Here is a 24,403-nt window from a genome sequence, read left to right on the forward strand (position 1 = left end):
AAGTCCCTCGCGAGCGAGCCCCAAATTAGAGCCGAAAATGCGCCGCAAACAAAAGCCAGGCATTTATCTGTTGCTCCCGCGTGTTGAGCCAAATTAGAGCCGAAAATGCATCAACCACAAACAAAAGCCAGGCATTTCTCTGTTTGCTCCCGTGTTTACAAAAGCCAGGCATTTCTCTGTACGCTCCCAAACAGGCCTGGCCCTTATCAGAGGAGGTGGCTGAAACCCACCCCTCCACCTTGCCCGTTCCATGACCAGCTGCAGGGATGGGACCGGTGGATCAAGATGGTACCAGACACACAATACACCTATGTTCATGACTTATCGGGTGGGATCAGGCCTCCAGTATACGCTTCTAATGTACTCCCTCCGCTCCGATTTACTTAAATCGGAAAAAATGTCCATGAAAGGATCCAGGTGTCCTAAAATAAGGTTAGGGATCCCAAAACAGAAGGTGAAACACCCGTCCCAAATTTGGACCATCCACAAAACTATATAAATAGCATCACACCTTCATAGTAGCATCAGCTATATGATTCATGCCGTTGCTTGACTCCAACATAATAATGCACAGAAGACTATTATTACACAAACAGCTTCGCTAATAAACATCACGGTGGATCCATGCAAGAGCCTTTCGTGGTGCGTTAGATACAGTAATCCACGAGAGGCCACTTTAAGCAAGGGCTAACTTGTAATCTTCCGCAAGCTACATCAGGGAAGTTACAGTGCTGATATCTCCTTTATCACCTGCTCCTTGTCTGCCTCAAACTGCTCATCCTCTGGAAAATCGTAAACGCACTATTAGTTCATGGGGAGTTGTTACAAGCAAAAACTAAATCCTAGAGTAAGCCGACTACAGTGGAAAGCTCCAATTGAGGTAATAATGTATACAAGCTGACCAGCTCAAAATAAAACCAACCACAGAAAGCAGGTGTAGACATAAGTACAGACAGCATGCAACTACCTTTGTCAGTTTTGAATCCGGCAAAAAATCGAAGAAGCTTGCTTCGATTTGTGACTAGTATGTTCACAACCTCAGCTGGTTTGTTTTTATTTGCAGCGAATAGCTGAAAATGTAGCAGCGTGATAATCAGAGCGAGTACAAACAATAAATTTTTACAGGAGCCAGATTTGTTACGATGTCAGTACTCACCTTGAACACATGAAAAGATTCTATCTGAATATTTTTGCTCGAGTCCTGGAATTTTTGAGAAAATAATAAGCAAATTGACAACACAGTAATATTGACAGATAATCATGCAACGACACAGTAAGGTGCTGCTCTGCATTTTAACTATGATCATCTGAATGAAGTTCATGCAACTGAACGGTAATCATTAAGTTAACACTGGAACTTTCAGAATGTAGCTTTACATGACCAAAGACTCCCGTTAAAACAACATTTGGTTCGTGACAATAACAAGTACAAAATCATATTTTTATTCTTTCAAGTTTCAGCATTCGTTGAATCACAGGGCAACCCACAACCAGCAGGAATATAAGCAACATTCTATGATAGATCTTGGGGAGAAAAGTTCTCATAAACCAGCAAGGACCAATTATATTTATATTCTATGGTTTGGCGCAGAAATCCCACTGAAATTAATGGATACCAACTTATAAGCCCAATGCTAGCCTACTCCAGCTAATATTATTTGGAGTTTGGATATCAAGACAAGAGGCGACTGACTCGTCAAAGGAACTACCTACAACATGGTGATTTTGTGAAGTTTAAATTAAAAAAAGACTAACCAGCTAAAAATTGTGAACTTTATGAGTAAGTGAAAACTGGAAGGAAACGAGTACCAGTAGCCCTTCAGAGACTAGATCAAAGAAGTTCACAAAAAAAACAAAATAAGATAATGAAACCTGTTTCCATACATTCCTTCGAACAGAAAAAATGACGAGTCTTCACCATTTCTTTGGAAAGTAACTTCCAATGCATAAATGCCAAAGGCATAGCATATTCAGATCAGCTTCAGCATAGCCGTATATTGGATATATCAGACCCAAAGATACATAAGGACAGTATAGAAAAGATAGAATGATAAGATGTTGGATTGGGGATGTTTGTTAATATCAGCCAATACAGGCTAGGATGTGTTTTAAACAGCAACCTCCTTCTGGCATGGATGATGACATTATAAGTTGCACGCTGAAACTTTTACAGGTTATAAATGCAGCAAACTTACCCTTAAAAGATTCATCAGAATCATAAGATTATCTTTTGAACTAACATATCGCATCATGACTGCAGAATTTGATCTATCAAGCAGCATGTCTCCCAACAGCTGGCAGAAAACAAAAACATTAAAACTGGAAATTTAATAAATAGAAAATGTATACAAGATACTCAAGAAACTAATAATGATATATCAAAAATGAACTAATACGGCTAAATAAAACCTAATGGTGAGTAGGTGTCGTGATTCCGTCTGTTTCCACAGAAAATGTTCTGCCAAAATGTCATCAAATTTTAGACGTTTCCAGTGGATCCCAGTAAAATGGCAGACAAAATGCTTGTTTGAAATTAAATTTTGAGAAGCTGATAAAACCATGAACAAAACACAACATGCCAGTGGCAACTGGCAAGGCTGAACATGCCTTATTACTGCTGTTCTGGGAGTAGAACCTGGGATGGGCTGTGCTGATTGTGTGTGGGATCTTGCTAGTTGCTACTAGGTTAGTTGTGGATTCTTCTAGCCAATATATTTTAAATTGTAAGTTTCAATTTTGAATCAGAAAAATGGAACAGACTTTTACCACAATTTTTAACTTTCAGTTATCTTGCTGTGCAGCAGTTTAGTCCAAGAACTGAGGTGTTCCTGGTTGCTACTATCAGAACAGGAAAGGGTTCATGAAAGTTCACCACGAGCTAATTTGAATGATGATTGAAGGCATGCAAGCTACAGAGAGCAGTTTGGTCACACGGTCTACTGACACTAGTCAGGCATGCTGAACAATACACACTATAACTTTTAACAGAAAAGCACAATATATAGCAAATGCAGAATGATGATAAACAGTAACACCACTTACATACAAAATTAGAGTACAGAGTACAAAATAGTAATACCTTGATAGCCTGCCTTTTTGTTATGTAGTTGCTTGATGATAGCAGCCTAGAGTTGAATTCTGCAAAGAACTGAGGAAAAAGGAAAAGGGATAAGGCCCTGTTTGGAAAAGAGGTATTTAGGCCAATACCAGTGTAATTTTGCAGAGCAGAAAAAAGAAACAGGAAAGCCCATAAGAATGTGTTTGGATGGCTAGTTTTGAACCAGCACAAAACCCAGTGTTTCTCTGATTACACCCAGAAAGTAATAAACTGCTCAGGGGTGTTAAGCTTCATGCACTAGCCAACGCAACCAAGAGTACGAACTGATGAAAAGGGCTAGGCAATCTACATATATACTTCAACACCCCCTCTCACGTGTGACGCCGAAAGTCAACACGTGCATAGACTCAGAGGTATGGCTCAAGAGGCCTATACGTGGACAAAGGGGGGCAGCAGCAATTTTTGAATAAATTGCGAAAGCCAGGACTTGAACTCAAGACCTTGGACTCTGATACCATGTTAAGCTTCATGCACTAGCCAACGCAACCAAAAGTCCGAACTGATGAAAAGGGCTAGGCAATCTCCATATACACTTCAACACCCCCTCTCACGTGCGATGCGGAAAGTCAACACGTGGACAAAGGGAGGAAGCAGCAACTTTTTGATAAATTGTGAAAGCCAGGACTTGAAGTCGAGACCTTGGCTCTAATACCATGTTAAGCTTCATGCACTGGCCAACGCAACCAAGAGTCCGAACTGATGGAAAGGGCTAAGCAATCTACATACACTTCAACAGGGAGCTCCTGTTTTTTTTCTGAGAAAAGGACAGGCTCCACCTGATCAGTCTCGAGTTACTCATGAGCACAGCAAGGCGCACAGCACACTGCCCATTTGGGGAGAAAGTGAGACACCCTCTCTCGTTCTCTCAATCAGAAAGAGGCAAGGTTTTGAGATCGGGGGAAAATCTGCAATGTTGTTTCATTCCCAAACACCATTTTTAAAGAGGAATGAAATTATAGTCGTATCCAACGGTATTTGTTGGGACAAGTAGTTTACAATTGTAATTTGTTTATGAGTGGAAACACTACAAACATCCCAAAAGGGGCCTAAAGAATCAAATGAGACCAAAACAGAATGCAGAAACTATGTACGAACTATGCCGCATGATAACATTTATTACATATGTGTAACAGAAGCTTATCATCAAATGCATCATAATAGCAAAATAAGCCACTATTCCAGCCAGCTTATGGACTGGAGAAATGCCATTCAATTGCATATGATCCACGAAATGTCCATGACGTGAAGAGAGCATTATAAAGAACAATATCGTTCATGACCATTCATTAGTGGAAAATACACTGAAATAATCTCATTGACAATTTGCCACTGACCAAGGCATGCAGTACAATGTACTCCATCCGTTCCTAAATGTAAGACCTTTTAGAGACTCCAATGCGGACTACATACGGAGCAAAATAAGTGAATCTACTCTAAAATATGTCTATATGCATCCGTATGTAGTCCGTACTGAAATTTCTAAAAGGTCTTATATTAGTCCGTACTGAAATCTCTAAAAGGTCTTATATTTAGAAACGGAGAGAGTAAGATACAATTCTGTTTGTTAATGGCATAGTTTATTGATAATGCAAAAGTACTGACCCAGTCATAGTTCTTCGAAAGAAATTCCGCCACCGTTGCTTTATGCCTTGTCAGAAGTTCCTGTTCCAAGTAGAAGAGAATGAATGCAAAAGACTATACGCAGACTATGTGAGGAGGAACACATGCAGATGCAAAATTAAGAACTACCCAAGCCAGCATGTATGTTCCCATATTTTAGTCCTAACTTTGAACGCGTGAAGTAATTCCTTGCCGATATAGTTGTCATCTAGTATGATCCTTGGCAGGGCTAAGCATACAAGTTGGGTGGATAAAGCAAGTCAGCTTAACTGTTTTTCCAAAAGTATGGCTTCTTGAAACGGCAACAGCTGCCAACTGTGCCACACCACAAGCAACAGTGTACCTTATCTGGTGCCAGGGGGGCATGGTGTACGCTGCTAGTACCATGCCCAGAGCGATTAGGTGGGGTGTCAACATCGGGCCATTAATGGCCAAACTCCCGCCACATCAAATAGTTGGGTCACAACAACTACCTCCGCGCCCACTGCATGCCAAGCGCAGACAAGTGGCGCAGCTATATTGTTTGCACACATGCATGAACGACCCACCATGGATAAATCATAGACCAGAGAATGCAAACCGCGTCGGACCAACGTGCGCGCGTGTCATGGACATGTGTATTGATGCAGTGTGTGTCCATGGAGCATATGTGCATCCCCTTGTACATGAGTGTGAATGGATGTGTACGTCTCATGGAGATGTGTTGTGCCATGTAGCATGTGTGTATGTGCCCATGCACATGCATGTCATGTGTGCTTCAGCATGTCAAACGCCAGTATGCCACATGCGCTCATGCCTTGACTCAACATGTAGCACACGCACGTGCGCAATTATATACGCATGTAGCTGCTGTGCATGTACGTGCTTCCGCTCTATCGGCGAGCGATGAGAGAGGCGCCCCTGCCTCCAAGCGCGGCACCAATACCTCTCACACGCACGATTTCAAATTTGAACTGCAACTCCGTGGATGCGACCTGTACATGTGTACCATTTCCAGGTCATAATGATTGTGTATGAGTTTGTGCTGTTATTTTCTGGTGATAACAGTCTGCCATGCTTATGACATGCATCTCCATTCATTTTCATCCATCAACATCCAATGCTCGTGTGTGCAGGGCACAGCATCCACTGGGCACCCGATCAATTTCCATATATTTTTTGAATACGTATCAAAGTAATAGTGGTAACAATGGGGCAGCCCCAGTGCATGTAGCTCCCGCTTGCGCAGGGTCTGGGGAAGGGTCCGACCACTTTGGGTCTATTGTACGCAGCCTTTCCCTACATTTCTGCAAGAGGCTGTTTCCAGGACTTGAACCCGTGACCTCATGGTCACAAGGCAGCAGCTTTACCACTGCGCCAAGGCTCCCCTTCAATAGTGGTAACAATGAGATTGATATTTTATCATGCGGCATAGCAAAAAAACAGAAAGATGTCAGAAGCAATAATGCTTAAAGGCGGTTAAATGTCTGAGCAAACACAAGTTCTGTTTAATTCATACAATTCAATATTTGAAGCAAAGAGCAGGAAAGGAAAAGTAACTCACCTTGAAGGTTGCAGAAGCATCTGATGCTATGTCAAAATTTGGAATTTGAATATAGTCAAAGAACTTCTTCATGTGATCAGACTCTAGAACATACCTGTCAATGAACAAATACTTTGATAATCAAGCACCATTTCTGCAACTCGCAATTCATACAGCTCTGTTAAGTACATATACTATTCTGGAGAAGAATGGAGCTCAAAAAACACTTCCAATATCAACCAAATCACAACACAAAAGCTCAGCATCTCTGCGAGGTACTGCTTTTACATGCATACAAGAACCAATCACACAACAGGACCTTGGCGTTAGATACGCACTGCTGTCTTTCTAATGGTGTCGACACACATATTACTTGAAACTTTCTATATATAGTGCATGAAGTACCAACACAAAAACAGCCTTCAAAGTTTGCAGCCACAGGTATACTGTAAAGGGGTCTGCAACATAAATTTACCGTTTTCAATTCATGGGCTGTAACTCTAGTGTACTCCATGACCCTTTCCAACAAAAAAGGGTACGTGTGGATAATGTGGAATGCATATTCGACCTCTTTATAAATATCTTCGGAATTTTATAGTGGTTGGGTCAACTTTTAAAAGCTTTTTTGGTGACTGGGGGGGCCACGGTCCCTGCAGAGATGCACATAGCTCCACCGGTGTAGATAACATTAGAGTTATCCTGTATTGCTCCCATAAAAGACGCCTCCATCCTACGGATCTTGGTTGGTAGGTATATGTGTGATGGTTCCATTGTGGCATAAATTTGTTTATGCTTGACGCAACGACTAAATGCAATACAATTATGTCAGCATCCCAATCCAGTAATGGCACCTTGCAATACTCTGATGGCGAATACATTCCCTCAACATTGCACCATAATGTAAAGCAACCTCCGTATCCTCGTACCTGTGAGGTCAAGAAACAAATGAATCAAACAACAGTATTACAAAAGTTATTAAGAAAACAGAAGCAATAGTTGGAAACAACAACCATATAGCCAATGCAACTTCACAAAACTGGCCACATTTGATATATTGTCATGGTATACAGATGAGTTGCTTACTTCGCAAATGTATTGCCAAATTTTATGTCTAAAAAATATAAAGACTCTACCATCATGCATCATGCAGCCTGATACATGAAAATAGAACATGAATCAAGTATCCACTAAATGTTCATTTCATAACCAAAAGGAATTCAAACTAGATCAATTCGACAAACATCCCAGTACTGTTGCTGGGAGATGGCCATGAATGTCAGTTACTGACTCCGATCATGTGACACAAGCCACAAAAGAACGAAGGGGGGCATAAACATTCGCCAAATTATATTTAGTAATAAATATATATTTCATAAATACCAGAAGAATACACGCATCCAATGGTATAAATTCAAATTTAAAGGAAACAATAGTATGCGTCTTCATTTGGTCATCCAGATTTATTAAGTTAAAAGTGTGATATATGGAGCACAGAAGCACGCAGCTTTCAGTCACATGGAGCCATGGAGGTCAATGCGAGCGCCCAAGCAGCAGTAACAGCACAAAATAAAAAAATATATAGAAAGATAAAAAATCAAGATTCAAAAAAGAAAACATTCTTTTAAAAGAAGCACCGCTGTGTAACTTTATTTACTTAGGACTTACCCAGAAATTAAGGTGTCCAAAAGATCTTTATTTGCCTCAAGGTATTCCGACGCAAGTATCCTTGAGTTGACTTGCTGTCGTTGCAAATTTGCAACAACTTGAGTAGAATCTTTCCTTGTCTGCAACAATCCAAAGTGCAAATAAATGTTATCTATGAGATTGAGACATCCAAATAATAACGCTAAGGTATCAATTGAATAAAATATTTATATAGTCTTGTCACGATCTACAAATACAAAACAAGTTAAATACCTCCAGGTTTACTTTCGGAACACACATAATTAATAATCGTAAAGTGTTCTCTCTGAAGAATTCTTGGGTCAATTGCACGCAAGCTTCAGTGACAGGCTCATGTTCGCCGTTGCCATACAGAATGCACTTCAAATCCCTTATATTTTTGCTTAATTCTGCCATCTGCGTAAACATAATGTAAGCTGCAGTTAGTATACAGGAACATATCATTTGAGTCGAGAAGTATTATTGTCAGAACAATTTGAGAAAAAGACCAAAATTCCGCGCTAATGCATAAAATCAGAGCAATCAAATGGCCATGTGCCAACACCATATTCAAAATAGTATCTTTAAAAGGCTATCACTAATATTACTCTAAGAAGACATTCATTGCTCAAGTATAGATTTTTATGCTGAGTTGCCATATGCGGCTTCGCAGGCCACATATAGCAATCTGTAATGCAGAGCATAATAAACAAGTTCAGACATAGTTCAGGGTCGTTACGCCTTTGCAATTATTCCACCGTGATGCTGACCCGAAGGAGAGTTACTTAAGTTCAGATAGTTTAGTTATTGCAGATCAATAATTTCATAGTTTGCCCTAATATGTGCACACGGTCAGCAACTCACTAGAGAAGTCTCACGGGCATGGGGTCATGTATGTTGGGCTGCACGGTTTCGCAGCAATTGGGCTCAAGAGCTAGCTTGCAAACCAATGTACATCAGCTACAACAGCATAGAAGGGAAGCTGTGTGGAGGGAGACAGTTGATGAAACAGAACTGGCTCTAGCCTGTCTCCATGACTTCTTTCTGACCTCCGATCTATGTGCCACCACTGATCCCACTTTCACTATCCAAGTATAATCTTAATTGTATGATCGCTGTGCAGCCCCTCATTTCCTAGATCCCTCCCCCTTTGCTGTTGGGATGTGGCGCCTATGGAATGCCCACGACACCGTGTGGAGGTTCCTTGTACCATGTCATGCAGAGAGCTGCTGCCATGTCAATCTTTGTAGTCACCAGAGCCTCCGACCACTCTGCTCGCCCTGCTCTGCTGAGTGGCATGACCACTACATGACCCATAATTTAGCGGAAAAGCCAACTGGCGACCGTTCGCCAGGAGAGCATGGCATCTCAAACATTTTTCGTGGCAGTTTTAGTTGTATCGAGGGTGGCAGTTTCTTCAGAACAACATGGCATTTTCTGGGAGGATAGCAGTTTTGAGCCTTCATTCCAGAAAATGCCCTGCTGTTCTTAAGAAACTGCCAAGCCGGACCAACTAAAAATGTCGTCAAAATGTTCGCAAATGCCACCCCTCCAAGCGAACGGTCGCCAGATAAGAGGGTCCAAATTTAGAAGCTTGGCGTTCACTCTAGCTGCACAATCCTGCTTCCTACGTTGGATGTATGCTAACAAAAAGCGTACATCGAATTATGAATTTATGATGGCAAGCAAGCCATTGATAATCTATCACATGCCCATCTGCAACATTATCGTAATTGACTTAAAGCTCATATACCAAAATTGTAAGCATACATTGAATTTATGGATGACGAGTAAACCGCCTACCATCTATCACATGTCCCATCTAAAATATTATCGTAATTGACTAGCAGCTCATATACCAAAATTGTAAGCATACATTGAATTTGTGAATGACGAGTAAACGCCTACCATCTATCACATGGCCCATCTGCAACATTATCATAATTAAGTAACTTAGTTATGCTCAGATACCAAAAAACGTATCTTCCTGCAGCCCCTTTTTATATGCTACAGTCATGTAATCATCATAGATTACAATGAAGTAAGCTAGTTAATTCCTACAACGGCCTAAATAGCAGCAAATTGAGCAGCGACGAATAATACATAGCGCTCACGCAAGCAGCAACGTTCTACCCGCTGTAACGCTCATAGAAATAAGAGTGCGGAGGCACAAATCAGGCCAAACCAAGCAAGGGATAAAACGTTTCCACTCTCATGCGCGATCCGAGCCAAATCGGTGGGCAGGGACGGGGGATCGAAACAGGGAGGCCGGCCGGATTCGATCTCACCTTCTCCTCCTCTCGCTTGGGGTCGGCGCCGCGTGAGCCAGCGTGGAGGTCGACGTAGATGAGGAGCTCGCGCGTCTGCCGCACGACGTCGGCCGGCGTCCGCGGCTTCGACTTGAAGAGGCCCTTCATCTTGGCGCCGTCGTCCGATGCCGATGCGGCGGTCGCGCGCGGCGGCGAGGGCAAGGGCGAGGCCGCGGGCCTTCTACGCCCGGCCGACCCGAACGAGAAGCAGCCGCGGAACAGCGCCACGACTACCTCGCGATGCCCCTCCTAGGGCGCCCGCCTCCTCCTCCGCTAGGGTACGGACACGATCCGATGGGACGCGGCGGGGAGGCTAGGTTCTGCCGTCGAGAGGATGCCGGGCTCGCGATGGACTCGTCGCGCGGGGCGGTGTTGGCCAGGAGGGCCGAGATCGGAGATCCCTCTATGGCTCTATCCACCGGGTACGGGCGATGCGGGGGGGTCGGTTGGGGCCCGGGGGGCGGTGGTTTGTTTCTCGACGCTTCTTTGCCCCGTCCGCTCCTCGCTGCCTCGTTTTCTCCTCCGCTTTTTTCTCTTCCGGGCCTGCAGAAAATTGGGTGATCAACTTTGGACTCCGTGATCTTGCCGAACTTTTCGCCTAGGTGAGCCGCACGCGGTATGCTTTAAAATCCAATCCAAAACTTCTTTTCAAATCATACGAACGTATTTGAATCGAGTCTATACCAGCCTTCATCAAATTTGATAATGCAATAATTCTGATGGCATGTGTACATTTCACATCACTATAGCCCTTTTTTCCTCCCTGCACGGGTGAACCCCGCATGGACCCCATGAAATTTGATGAGTAACGTCGTCTACATTGCTACACCATAGGAGCAACTCACAGCGGATGAAAATAAATCGTCCTTAAACATCAGAAAAAGGTTGAAGCAAAGAAGTCTGTACAAATGAAGTGCAGAGTGCTAACTACTTAACGCACTCGTCATTCAACACGCCTAGAAGATACATAAGATACATGTTCCCAATTCATACACCAAAAATTGTCTGGTATTTATGTCACGGTATCATTTTTACGAGATAAAACTAGTCTAACCGCCAGTTGCAAGGGAACAAATTTTGTCTAACCGCCAGGCAATTTTATGTCACGATACAACATTTGTGTCTTTTACTCTATGGTAGTACAATTGCACATTATACGGTAAATTTGCCTTTTAACACGACTCCTTCAAAAGCATGCCATAATTTTTGGTACATGGTTGTGTAGAGAATATAAATCTCTTTGGTCACTAATTCATGTCAGTGTGGTTACAATTTTTTGTTTTGTTTGATTGTTCGGCATCAAGACAGTTGTCGAGTGATGCAAACTATGGTACTTTTCTTCGGTCCATGCACACCAATTGAGGCAAGATTGGAGGCATGTGTTGCTTTGAATATCATGTTTGGAGAAATCACAGATAAGTACATTGCGGTCAACATCTAGTGGGAAAAGGTAATAAGAAGACTTAATGGATGGAAGGAAAAGATTTTGTCTTTTGAGAAAAAGAGGCAAGTTCTATTAAAATGTGCAAGCAATACCATCTTATGCAATGTCACACTTCAAGATAGCTAAACATATTTGCAATGGGATAACATCAGTTGTGTCCCCGTGCTGGTGGTGAGATGAAGATAGGCAAAAGGATATGCATTGTTTCAGTATGTATCCCATATAAGCGAATATGGGATTCCGAGATGTTCATTATTTCAGTCTGTCAATATTATCTAGACAATGTTGGCGACTATTGGGAGTACCCAATTCTTAGTGTTCCATTTTAAGACCCAAGTATTTTTGTTTTGGTTGGTTTTCTCAATAATGAGTAAACTTGGGTGCTTCTATATGTGGCACAGTCTTTGGGTAGGCATATAGATGAATACACGAGGACATGTTTGGCATGTAGGTGATGGAACACACGTGGACATTTGGAATGATTCATGGGTGCCAACCCGACAAGGAAAGTGTTGATGACAAGAGAAAAGATTGTTCTCACTAAGGTTATAGAGCTAACCCATGAAAAAAGGGAGCGGGGTTAGGAGCTCATCCAGGACATCTGTTGGTCCATCCATGCACAACATATTTAGAATAGAGTTAAATACACTGAAGGTCCTAGAAGTTTCTAGGCAGTGTCACTTTAGTCCTACTTCTTTCAAAATGAACCTCTAGGTCATAATTCTATAGTAAGTGGTTCACCTGAGGTCCTTTTTTGCATTAACGCTCACTGACATGCTCACGTGGCGTGTTGATCCATGCCACGTCGACTAAGGGGTCGTTGTGGTTGCTCTTTTCTACAGAAAGCCCTTTGAAAACCCCATCTTCACATTCCCCAGTCCCTATTGAATTCCTCTCTCTCTCTCTTGTGACCAGACCAAATCATCGCCATGGCTGGGACAACAAGCTCCTGGGGGGAAGCAGGTGAGGAAGAGGAGCATCGCAACATCATTGTCGGTGCTGCCTCTGTCGCCTCCTCTGCAAGATCCTCCTTCGTCGGGGTATGTTGCCGCTAGTGGTGTGTTCTTTCTGCAAGATTCATACCACCATTAGGCTTTAGTCGAAATCAAGTGCAAACCATGGACTGGTGTTCTACAAGTGACCCAATCATCGCGTAAGAATCAAGAGTTTGACAATGTTAAGTTTTTCCAATTTCGTCCATTCCGTCTCATTTCTTATTTGTTCAACTTCGTTCGGATAGGACCGACTCCAAGCCAGCAGAGTACGTAGATGAGCTATAGTAAGATGGAGGAGAATCACCCATCTTCACGGAAGCCCACTCAGATTACCCTCTAGATCGACTATCGTCTTCTTGTGAAGGACCGCTAATGAGAGGGAAATAGATTGGGAGGTTTTTTCTGCAATGTTCGTCGTATGATAGTGGCCCCAAAGTTGATTTGGCGTGGGTCAATGCACCACACGAGCAATTCAGTGAGCTCGTGCAAAAAAAGACCTCGGATGAACCACTTACTATAACATTAGGACCTAAATGTGCATTTTGAAAGAAGTGGGACTAAAGTGACATTCCACGGAAACTTTTAGGACCTCTAGTGTATTTAACTCTTTAGAATATACATCTAGCTATTGGCGTGATGGGAGATTTTGGTTCCTAGCACTTGAAAGGACGTGGATGTCGCCTAGAGGGTGAGTAGGAGGTTTAAAGACAATTATGATTTAAGCTTGAACAAATGCAGAATAAAACTAGTGTTTAATTGCCTAGCACAAAACCTAAATATACAAGACTTAACTATGTGAACCAACAACTTATGTTAGGCAAGATAGACAACTATGTGATAGCAAGATATATAACATGAATCACTATGGCTATCGCAAAGTAAGTGCATGAGTAAAGGGCTCGGGTAAGAGATAACTGAAGCACGCAGAGACGATGATGTATCCCAAAGTTTACACTCTTGCAAATGCTAATCTCCGTTAGAGCGTTGTGGAAGCACAATGATCCCCAAAATGCCACTAGGGCCACCGTATTCTCCTCACGTCCTCGCACAATGGAAGGTGGCGTGACTCCAGTAAGGGACCCTTGAGGGCGGTTGCCAAACTCGTACAATTGTAGACCCTTGAGGGCGGTCACCGAACCCGTACGAATTGCCCGACGCAATCTCCACAACTTAATTGAAGCCCCTCGAAGCTTGCCCGAAGCTTTACACCATAACGTTTGAGCACAACAACAACAACCGTCTAGGGCGCCCAAACACCCAAGAGGAACAAGCTCTAGGGTACCAAGGACTCAAGAGTAATAAGCTTCTCAAAATTTCACTTCCACGTATCACCGTGGAGAACTCAAACATATGCACCAAATGCAATGGCAAGAGGACATGGAGTGCTCAAGTCCTTCCTCCTAAATCCCACAACAATAACTAATGTTATGGAGGAATATGAGAAGAAGAACAAAAGAGGAGAACATACAAGAACTCCAAGATATTGATCCAATGGGTTCCCCTCACATAGAGGAGATATGGATTGGTGGAAATGTAGATCTAGATCTCCTCTCTCTTTTGCCTCAAATAGATGTAAGAATCATGGGGGGAATAAAGAGAAAGCAAGATCCAAGAGGTGAATAATGGTGGGGGGAAACTTGCTCAAAGTCATTAGAGGCATTGGGGAAAAAGACCCCTTAAATAGACCCCCCCCCCCCAAATCTGCCTGTTATGCGCAGAAAAGCACTGGGGCGGTACAACTGCTTGGAGGCGCGGTACAACCGCCGAAGGCCGAAAACCCTGCATGTGGTGCCTGGAGCGGTACTGCCGCTAGTACCACCGGTGGTATTGCTGTAAAATTACAACCGGGTTGGTACTACCGTGTACCGCCTTGGTACCCGAAAGGAATCACCCTTTTGCGGTACATGGGGCGGTACACCAGCCAGAACAACCGCCCCACGAGTTCACATGAGTGGTTGTAAGTGTCAATGCAGCACAACCGCTCCACAAACACCGATTGAACCAGTTGATAAAACATAGCTGGAACTTCCGGCTAGCCACCGCCGAGAACCGCTACCAAACCCGGGAAAAAAAAACTACTCGAGCGGTGGTTGGGTTGGTACTTGGTCCAGTACTACCACTCGATGAGAGGAAGCAGTACAACCGCCTGGCCAGCTACAGCAGTGGAAACAAGTAAGACCAGAACCGCCATATCTTCTGCAAACAAATTCAAAAATCAATGAACTCAAGCTTGTTGGATATATTAAGAACCAGCAATAGAGGAAATACCAATAATAGAAGGGTGATAAACCTTTCTCAAATAAAGGCCGGCAAAATCTCCAACATCGAAAATGCAATAGATCATGCATACGAACTCTGTTTCGATGAACTTGGGTTCAAGAAGAAGACGAACAACAAACTCTAAAACCTCACATAGAGAAAAACCAAATGAGAACCAAGAAAGATGTTCCCAAGGATACAATGGTTTGAGCTCTTTACGAGCAATATGATCAAGCTACTCACTCGAGAGCCCCCTTGATAGTACGGTTATCAATCCTATAACTCGGTCTCGCAACTAAAACCACAAGACTGGTAAGATAGAAAACCTATCAAGGATATAACTTAGCCTTGCTCATAGTCCACTTGAGATAGATGCTGACTATGTTGACCTCCTTAAGTTGGACCACATTTCTTGATTGCGTTGGCTCGATCAAGACTAGTAAATTGTTCCCCCATACTTCACTATATATGGGTGAGCCTATTTTAGGCACATCTTCACATGTCCATTATCATAAGAATGGACGGCAAGCTTCAAGCACGGATCTCTTCATGATGCTCCACTTGACCTTGCACAACGCAACCTTGACGAAGGTCACCACTTGATGTCATCCTCAATGGGTTAAATGAGATCCCCTTTTGATGCACGCCCATCGAAAGATACTTAACCCTGCATAGAAACCTCACATAGATCATGGGTTAGTACACAAAGAGTAATGGACAATACTTACCATACCATGGGATCACTTGATCCCACTCGTTACATCTTCTACACTTTGTGTGTTGATCAACTTCACTCTTAGCACTTAGTATTGATCAACCTTGTATCATATTGATACGTCTCCAATGTATATACTTTTCCAAGCATTTTTCCTCTTGTTTAGACTCTAATTTGCATGATTTGAATGGAACTAACCCAGACTAACGTTGTTTTCAGCAGAACTACCTTGGTGTTACTTTTTGTGCAGAAATAAATTGGATGAGACTTGGTGAAGAATTTTTATTGAACATGTAAAAATAGGGATTTCTATTTCTGTGCCCCTCCTTCCTTAGTTGTGCTCATTTTTGCCCATAGCATCTAACTTCCTCAGTTTTGCCCTCCACCACTCGGCCCATTATCACAAGAGCCCAAATGAGCTTTGCCGTCGGGTCAATGCAATTGATTTTTACCTCCTCAGTTACTGACATGTGGGGCCTCAGTTCTTTGAACATGTGGGTCATGAATGACAAGTGGGTTGTGGGAGCCCATTTCTAGTGTGAAAAAATAAAACCTAGAAATTAGGATCCGCTCATGGGAGCCCTTTTTTGATTATGTGGTAATTTTGATCCTTATAATCACTTTCATATTTATAATTTGATTTGTAAATTTCGTCTTTGATTGATTGATAGATAGATCTACCTGGATGGAAGAGGGCGATGGAGGAGTTTTGCGCCAAAGACGAGCAGTTGCTGGCCAAGTGCAACAAAATATGCTCCTGGTTTCTGAGCGTGAAGCAGGTTGAGTTGCACTTGATGGGCCTGACCTTGGAAGTGACACTGGATGAACTGAAGCGAACGCTTCTTGAAGGCAAGGGGGCACTCACAATGGAGATTCTCCTCTGGGCAGTGGCAGAGGCGATGGAGTCGCCAAATCCTCGACAACAAGCTCGCTGATACGAGTACCGCTCCCGCCTCTCGTCACCGAATCCAGAGCCGGAAGGGCTGGTGAATTTATGTATTATCGATGCCTTCGATGAGGAAACAGGAGAGGAGGATTCAGACGATGAGGAGGATGAGGAAGACGATGCTGACGAGGAGGAGGAGGAAGATGATTCTGGCAAGGAGGAGGAAGACGATTATGACGAGGATCAGGAGCAGGAGGAGGTAGAGGATTCTGACGAGGAGTAGTATCAGGAGCATGAGGAGGATTCTCACGATGAGCAGGAGGAGGAGGAGGAGGATGCAGAATACGTGGACTATTAGGGTGTATGGAGATTATCGCTCATCCTTCGCAGGCAGACATGAATCTGACGGTTGTAGTGGATGATGAGATGGATGACCAGGAGTTGTTCGATGCTGATGCCGAGGAGGATCTATGACAACTCATCTTGGAGGCAAAGCCGGGCTGCAAGAGTGCCCCACTTGTGGTGGAGGAGTATGTGCTCTCGGCTCAGTTTGAGCAGAATGCTCAATGCTCCCACTAGCGTGTGGCTCGCCATCTTAAGTGCCTCTAAGCCCCTTCTAGTAAGTGATGGGGATCCGACATGTGGATGCCCATCATTAAATGAAAACAATTATGTTATTTGAATGTGCTTAATCAATTGGTGCATGCTACATTTTGGATTTAATACGTTCAAAGGGTTTTTGCATGTGTGTATCATGCAAAACTTAACAACAACAACAACAACATGCAAAACTTACCAAAAATAGCAACATGTAAAACTTACCAAAAATAACAACAACAACAACAACAACATGCAAAACTTACCAAAAATAGCAACATGCAAAACTTACCAAAAACAGCAACATGCAAAACTTACTTAAATTGGGCTCCATGCACAAGGATTTCATTTTGTGAAGGTTTTTTCAATCACATGGTATTGCAAGTCTATGATTTTCCCCAGTAACTAGTTCACACAAAAGGGCTCCATGCACAAGGATTTCATTTTTTGAGGCTTTTTTCATTTTCTTTGATTTTTTTTCAAAATGAGGTCAAACTTGCAAGGTTGACCATCCTACAAGATGGTTGGAATTTTATCTTTGGTTGTGCCTAGTGCCTATGCCACCAATTCAAAAGGTAAACACGATTTTCCCCAATTTTTAGGACCAAGATACATGCCACTTGTAGTTCAAATTTGAGCAAGTTCTAATAAATCTCTAGAAATTCAGTAAATGGATGAAATATAGAATTAAAACTAGATAATTAATGAAACTTGGGCAATGTGCATCCAATGTGTCCAACATTGGATGAAAAATGGCAAGACCCAATTTTACAACTTATCTCAGGCACTTACTTCACAAAAGAAGTCATTTCTCGCACTTGAAAAATGGAAAAATAAGTTTTTATTCCAAAAAAAATTATAGTTGCTATGCAAACATTCCACAACGATAACACCCATGATTGTGCCAAATTTCGACATGTTATTATGAACTATGCCATGGATGTGGCCATGAACATGGGCATATGCCTTGAAATCCATACAAGATCATAGTAGATAGGGCATTTTGTGAAGTTTTTTTTTCAAACTTGTGGTATTTGATAGCTCTATAGTTTACGCAGTTTTAGAGCTCATATGTTGCATGTTCTCTCCATATATCATGTCCCATTGAACCAAATAGTTGTCCATTATGCATGATTACCGACATTTACACTTTTCATTGTGAGCATTGCACATTTAGTATTTTATTTTGTTTTTATTAGTTTTTCGTGTTTTCTTGTGCGTACAGGTGTTTTGGAGAAACCTAGGACCAAGCACGGTGAAAGAACCAAGGAGGGATTCAATACGGAGACATCCAGGAGGCAGACTTAGCCATTTCGGATGTCGGAAAAAGTCATTTTTCCAAAGTGTTAAAAATCAAGATCTAAGACCAGAAATGGATCGGTGTCGTATGTACGAATCCAACAAGCCCAAGAATGTTAATTTTCGAGTTCGTATGAACAAATGGTGACCGTTTTACCAGAGGAGTCAGAACAGAAGATGGCCTTTCGAATGACCGCGAGCGATCGTTTCGGCGGTGGTTTGACACCCACACAACTCCAAAAGTTGCCCTTCCAGACGGGATTCTTCACCGATTTTCGTCCCCGTTCGATTCCACATGATCCTTGGCTCGTAAAGAGGAGATTGGGAGAGGATTAGGCTCATTGTGAGCCCTTGGATGAAGCCCATCAAGAGAGGAGTCTAGGAGGCTCTCTATATATGTCTCCCTCAACCCTAGCCACCACCATCCGTTTTCATTCATCTTCACACATCCATGTTCATCTCCATTGTTGCTCCACCACCACCATAGAGGAAGGGACAAGATCAAGAGGAAGAGGAGGAGGCTCCACCACACAAGCATCGGTCCTCGGGCTGGTGCCCTCTCCATTGCATCGACGCCATCATCACCATCATCTCCACCACGCCGCCGCCATGCATCATCATCACCATCATCACCACCTCCCTTCGTCGGCTCTATGATGGCTTGTAACTTGACCCTCTCCTTTATGTTTGAGTAGATGCATTTGTTCTGAACTCCTCTATGATTAGTATTATTATTTCCCAAGTGATCCAATATGTTCTTATTCATGTTCAAGTTAGTATTCTCGTGGGTGTTGATAGGAGGCCTCGCTCACACTTTTGTCGTGATTGGCCGTGGAGGAACTACTATCATCGCATAGGGTAGGACGTTGAGGGAATTCGAGGTGAAAGTAAAACCTCAATCCCTAGTCTTTGCAGAGTTGATATGGGAGTTCAGGTTAACCCATATCTAGTTGCGTCCATGGGGTGACCCTTAATTATCATGTGATCGTAACCCTATGGGGGAGACCAGATGGTGGTGTGTTTGGCACGAAGTCTACCTCGAGTAGAACATGTACTGTACCGGGGACCGCCCACTTAGGCATATGAAGAGTGGATAGAGGATACAATAGAGAGTGTTTGCTCCACACTAGATGTGCAGGTTATATTTGTGGTAATGACTTCGGATCCCTAGAGAACACTTCACTACTCAAGCACCGTCCTTACTAACTTAGCATCTTTTATTTCCTATTTTTACCTTCTTGTTAGTAGTTTAGTTGATTACCCTTTTATTTCTTGTTTCCCGAGCAACTTATAGAGTAGACTATTTCCAAACTCCGGTTTGGGTGCGTACGTGGCTGCGTGAAAGTGACAACATAGTTGCAGGGTTTGTGGATCCTTCCTATCAACTCCCTGTGGGTTCGACACTCTACTTATCACAACAAAAGTGCTACAACAGCCATGTGCACTTGCAGGACATCAAGCATTTTCTGGCGCCGTTGCCGGAGAGCATAGCGCTTGGTTATTACTTACCTGCTCTCACTTAGTTTATTTTTTTGTTTCTATTTATCTTATTGTTTTTCCTTTAACCCCAAAATACCAAAAATATGTCTTGCCCTGAGATGTCTTTTGCAGATGCTGCAATTGAACAGGTTGAGAAAAACGGAATGTGGTATGCCCATTACCGATATTCTTTTAAAGGTCTTGATGTGGAACAAAATATAGAGTTATTGGATTACTGCGCTGAAGGTATATTTAAATTCCCCACTTTATGTGAGTATTGCAAGTCCAATGAACATATGAGATTTAGCTGCAAGTTCCACCCTTGCCTTAATATATGGTCATACAATCATGATGATTATCCTTTTGATTATGTTGAATCAATTGAGGAGCAAGTGTTATTCTTGAGAACCTCTGAACTTATAAGAAGGGTAAAGGAGCTTACTCTGGATTATCCAGAGGTTTCTACATATATGGAGGACTTGGAGATTATCCATGACTATTGCATTACTAATATTTTTTTAATAAATAACTCTTTTCATGGAATATGTAAAGCGGTTCACCGCGATCTTCCAAGGCTCTCAAATGCAGGAATATGACCTCCTGAAAGAAACCGAGGAAATATGCGAGCGCTCGAAGAAAAATAAACTGGAAGCCACATTCCAGGAAGTATGTCTAGGAGACAATAAGGAAATGAACATCGAGATGAAGGAGGGAAAGGCCGCCTTCCGTCAACTCCTACCGATCATGGTAACTTCCTAGACACAATTAATGCCCAACTCGATGATCATTTGTCATATCTACATTATGTCGGAGCTTTCATGGAACCTATTGAAACAATGCTTGAATGTTCTCCTACAGAGGATATTTGTGAGAGTTGATGTTTCAAAGTTATTTGTTATGCCTGAACCAGATATTGCCATTGTTCCCAATGTGCCTTCAATGACTCCTTTCAATGAAACACCAATTGGCATTCATCTTAGGGATGAGATAGCACAAAAGGAGGGTGAGTTGCTTGCATTATGAGAAATATCACAAAGTGATGCGACCACCGTGGTGGCTGATCATTCCTCATTACTTGTGGATTTGTCAATATTGGACCAACCCCAAATTACATTTTTAGAAATTTATCTTGATGATATATGGGCTGATTTTCTACAGGCTCTCCATAGACCTACTTTGGAGAGTAAATTTCAAAGTCTTATAGATGATAATAGCCTTGATGTTGAATTTGCAATTTTGGATACTAACATTCCCAGGTACACCCAAGAGGAAGAAGATGGTTATAATTTTCTTGGTGCCCCATATCCTCTTTGTTCTAAAAATATTATCAAATTGTAGCTACTGACCTTTCAGGCATCTCAGCTGAACCATGTTCATCAGTACTCGTCCAAGAGCGAGTACAAATTTACCTACATGATGCCGATGCACCATAAGCGAGTGCAACTCCGACTGAACCCTACTATGAGGTGCTCCAAACCCAGTCGGAGTCTGGTCTCGTACTTGAGGTTGATATCCCTTGGGATCCGGGTGGATGTCCTTTGGAGCACCGAAGCCTAGCTACATGGCTATAAAGAAAGCACTCCCAGGGAGGTAACCCAAAAGTCCATAGGTGTATTTCTGTTTTGTGTCTTGGGTCTAGTTGCATCCATGTTGCATTGGCACTTTTGTTTTTTTAGTAGTTGCTATTTGAGTTGGTTTCTTGTTGTTTCCATTGGTAAAGAATTTAGCATGTTGGTAGTTGTTTTTGTTGCACGCCTCCTCCTATTTTTCTTGAAATATTGCTATGTGCCTAACGTGAGGAGGAAGCACTAGAATTTTCATGAAGGTCTGCAACTCCAAGAGAAAAGACGGTGTTCCATACGACCGCCCCGGGCGTTTGAACAACCGTATGAGCTCGTGGCCGCAAGAGAGAAGAAGACCAGAGCAAAAGACGACCGATCGTATGAGCAGACGCGCTCATACATGCAACTGTATAACCTGGCAGGCACGAAGGGTGACTCCATGCATAGAGGAAAAGACGGCATACTGTGGGAGCACTTGTGCTCATACATGCGCACATATGCCAAGTCCACCCCGACAAGGAAAGCTCCAGAGCAAATGAAGGTGTACCGTATGAGCGATCGCGCTCGTACGACTGCTCGTATGAGAGGGTGTCACAGGGCATACATCACCAGAACGAACGACGATGTTCCATACAACCGTAACTGGTCGTTTGAGCGCCTGTATGAGGGCAAAACCACCTACACCTGCTTCTTCTTTGACGCCTGAGGTCGATGAGGTGTTTTTGTCGGATTCAGGGCTCCGAAGGCCCGCGAGGAGGTTCGAACTCCAGGGTTGTGCGAAGAACTCAACACCTTCAGCCAACCAGTTCGTTGCCTCCACGGCCTAGCTCGATGAATAAGGAAGAAAAGGGACGCGGCAGTGATACGACTCCAACGTATCTATAATTTTTGATTGTTCCATGATATTATATTACCCCTTTTGGATGTTTATGGGCTTTATTCTACACATTTATATCATTTTTTGGGACTAACCTACTAACCGGAGGCCCAGCGCATATTGCTGTTTTTTGCCTATTTCAGTATTTCGAAGAAAAGGAATATCAAACGGATTCCAAACGGAATGAAACCTTCGGGAGCGTGATTTTTGGAACAAACGTGATCCAGAGGACTTGGAGTGCAAGCCAAGAAGCTGCCGAGGCTCCCACGAGATAGGAGCCCCCCCTGTAGGGCGCGCCCCCTGTCTCGTGGGCCCCTCGGGCGGCCACCGGCATACTTCTTCCTCCTATATATACCTACGTACCCCGAAAACATCTAGGAGCAACACGAAACACAATTTCCACCATCGTAACCTTCTGTATCCGCGAGATCCCATCTTGGAGCCTTCGCCGGTGTTCTGCCGGAGGGGGAATCGACCACGGAGGGCTTCTACATCAACATCCTTGCCCCTCCGATGAGTTGTGAGTAGTTTATCACAGACCTACGGGTCCATAGTTATTAGCTAGATGGCTTCTTCTCTCTTTTTGGATCTCAATACAATGTTCTCCCCCTCTCTTGTGGAGATCTATTCGATGTAAACTCTTTTTGCGGTGTGTTTGTCGAGATCCGATGAATTCTGGGTTTATGATCAAGTTTATATATGAATAATATTTGAATCTTCTCTGAATTCTTTTATATATGATTGAGTTATCTTTGCAAGTCTCTTTGAATTATCAGTTTGGTTTGGCCTACTAGATTGATCTTTCTTGCCATGGGAGAAGTGCTTAGCTTTGGGTTCAATCTTGTGGTGTCCTTACCCAGTAACAGAAAGGGTTGCAAGGCACGTATTGTATTGTTGCCATCGAGGATAACAAGATGGGGTTTATATCATATTGCTTGAGTTTATCCCTCTACATCATGTCATCTTGCTTAATGCGTTACTTTGTTCTTATGAACTTAATACTCTAGATGCAGGCAGGAGTCGGTCGATGTGTGGAGTAATAGTAGTAGATGCAGGCAGGAGTCGGTCTACTTGTTATGGACGTGATGCGTATATACATGATCATGCCTAGATAATCTCATAACTATGCGCTTTTCTATCAATTGCTCGACAGTAATTTGTTCACCCACCGTAATACTTATGCTATCTTGAGAGAAGCCTCTAGTGAAACCTATGGCCCCCGGGTCTATCTCTTATCATATTTGCTTTCAATCTACTTTTATTTACATCTTTACTTTTTGCATCTATATTATAAAATACCAAAAATATATTTATCTTATCTTACTATCTTTATTAGATCTCACTTTCGCAAGTGGCCGTGAAGGGATTGATAACCCCTTTATTGCGTTGGTTGCGAGTTCTTTGTTTGTTTGTGTAGGTGCGTGGGACTTTTGAGGAGCCTCCTACTGGATTGATACCTTGGTTCTCAAAAACTGAGGGAAATACTTACGCTACTATTGCTGCATCACCCTCTGCTCTTCGAGGAAAACCAACGCAAGCTCAAGATGTAGCAAGAAGGATTTCTAGCGCCGTTGTCGGGGAGGTCTTCGCTCAAGTCAAGACATACCAAGTACCCATCACAAACCTATCTCCCTCGCATTTACATTATTTGGCATTTGCCTCTCGTTTTCCTCTCCCCCACTTCACCCTTGCCGTTTTATTCACCCTCTCTTTCCCAATCTCCTCCTCTCTTTTTTGCTTGCCTTTTCTCTGTTTGCTTGTGTGTTGGATTACTTGTTGCCATGGCGCAAGATAATACCAAATTGTGTTATTTCTCGAATACCAATAATAATGATTTCCTTAGTACTCCGATTGCTCCTCTTAATGATGTTGAGTCTTGTGAAATCAATACTGCTTTGCTGAATCTTGTTATGAAAGATCAATTTGCCGGCCTTCCTAGTGAAGATGCCGCTACTCATCTAAACAACTTTGTTGATTTGTGTGATATGCAAAAGAAGAAAGATACGGATAAAAATATTGTCAAATTGAAGTTATTTCCGTTTTCACTTAGAGATCTTGC

At 42.8% G+C, this 24,403-nt stretch overlaps 1 protein-coding gene across 1 annotated transcript; it reads right to left on the reverse strand.

The window, feature by feature from the left end:
• Positions 1 to 455: 455 nt before the first annotated feature.
• LOC123044400 (putative MO25-like protein At5g47540) lies at positions 456 to 10,687 on the reverse strand. Its single transcript, XM_044467131.1, has 11 exons — positions 10,211 to 10,687; positions 8,178 to 8,339; positions 7,926 to 8,044; positions 7,112 to 7,186; positions 6,282 to 6,375; positions 4,721 to 4,780; positions 3,080 to 3,148; positions 2,196 to 2,294; positions 1,157 to 1,201; positions 968 to 1,070; positions 456 to 782 (listed from the first exon to the last, which is right to left on the reverse strand). The coding sequence occupies exons 1-11, from the start codon at positions 10,337 to 10,339 to the stop codon at positions 724 to 726; spliced, it is 1,014 nt and encodes a 337-aa protein (XP_044323066.1). The 5' UTR covers positions 10,340 to 10,687; the 3' UTR covers positions 456 to 723.
• Between the last annotated feature and the right edge of the window lie 13,716 nt (positions 10,688 to 24,403).

This window comes from Triticum aestivum, chromosome 2B (assembly GCF_018294505.1).
Source record: "Triticum aestivum cultivar Chinese Spring chromosome 2B, IWGSC CS RefSeq v2.1, whole genome shotgun sequence".
Lineage (NCBI taxonomy): Eukaryota > Viridiplantae > Streptophyta > Magnoliopsida > Poales > Poaceae > Triticum > Triticum aestivum.

What these genes read in the sequence shown, in the direction of transcription:
- LOC123044400 (XM_044467131.1), bottom strand. Translation starts at nt 10,339, where the DNA reads ATGAAGGGCCTCTTCAAGTCGAAGCCGCGGACGCCGGCCGACGTCGTG. An exon ending in TTGGACACCTTAATTTCTGG is followed by an intron (nt 7,187 to 7,925) that starts GTAAGTCCTAAG and finishes TTGACCTCACAG; the next exon opens with GTACGAGGATACGGAGGTTG. An exon ending in TTCTGATGAATCTTTTAAGG is followed by an intron (nt 1,202 to 2,195) that starts GTAAGTTTGCTG and finishes CAAAAATTCCAG; the next exon opens with GACTCGAGCAAAAATATTCA.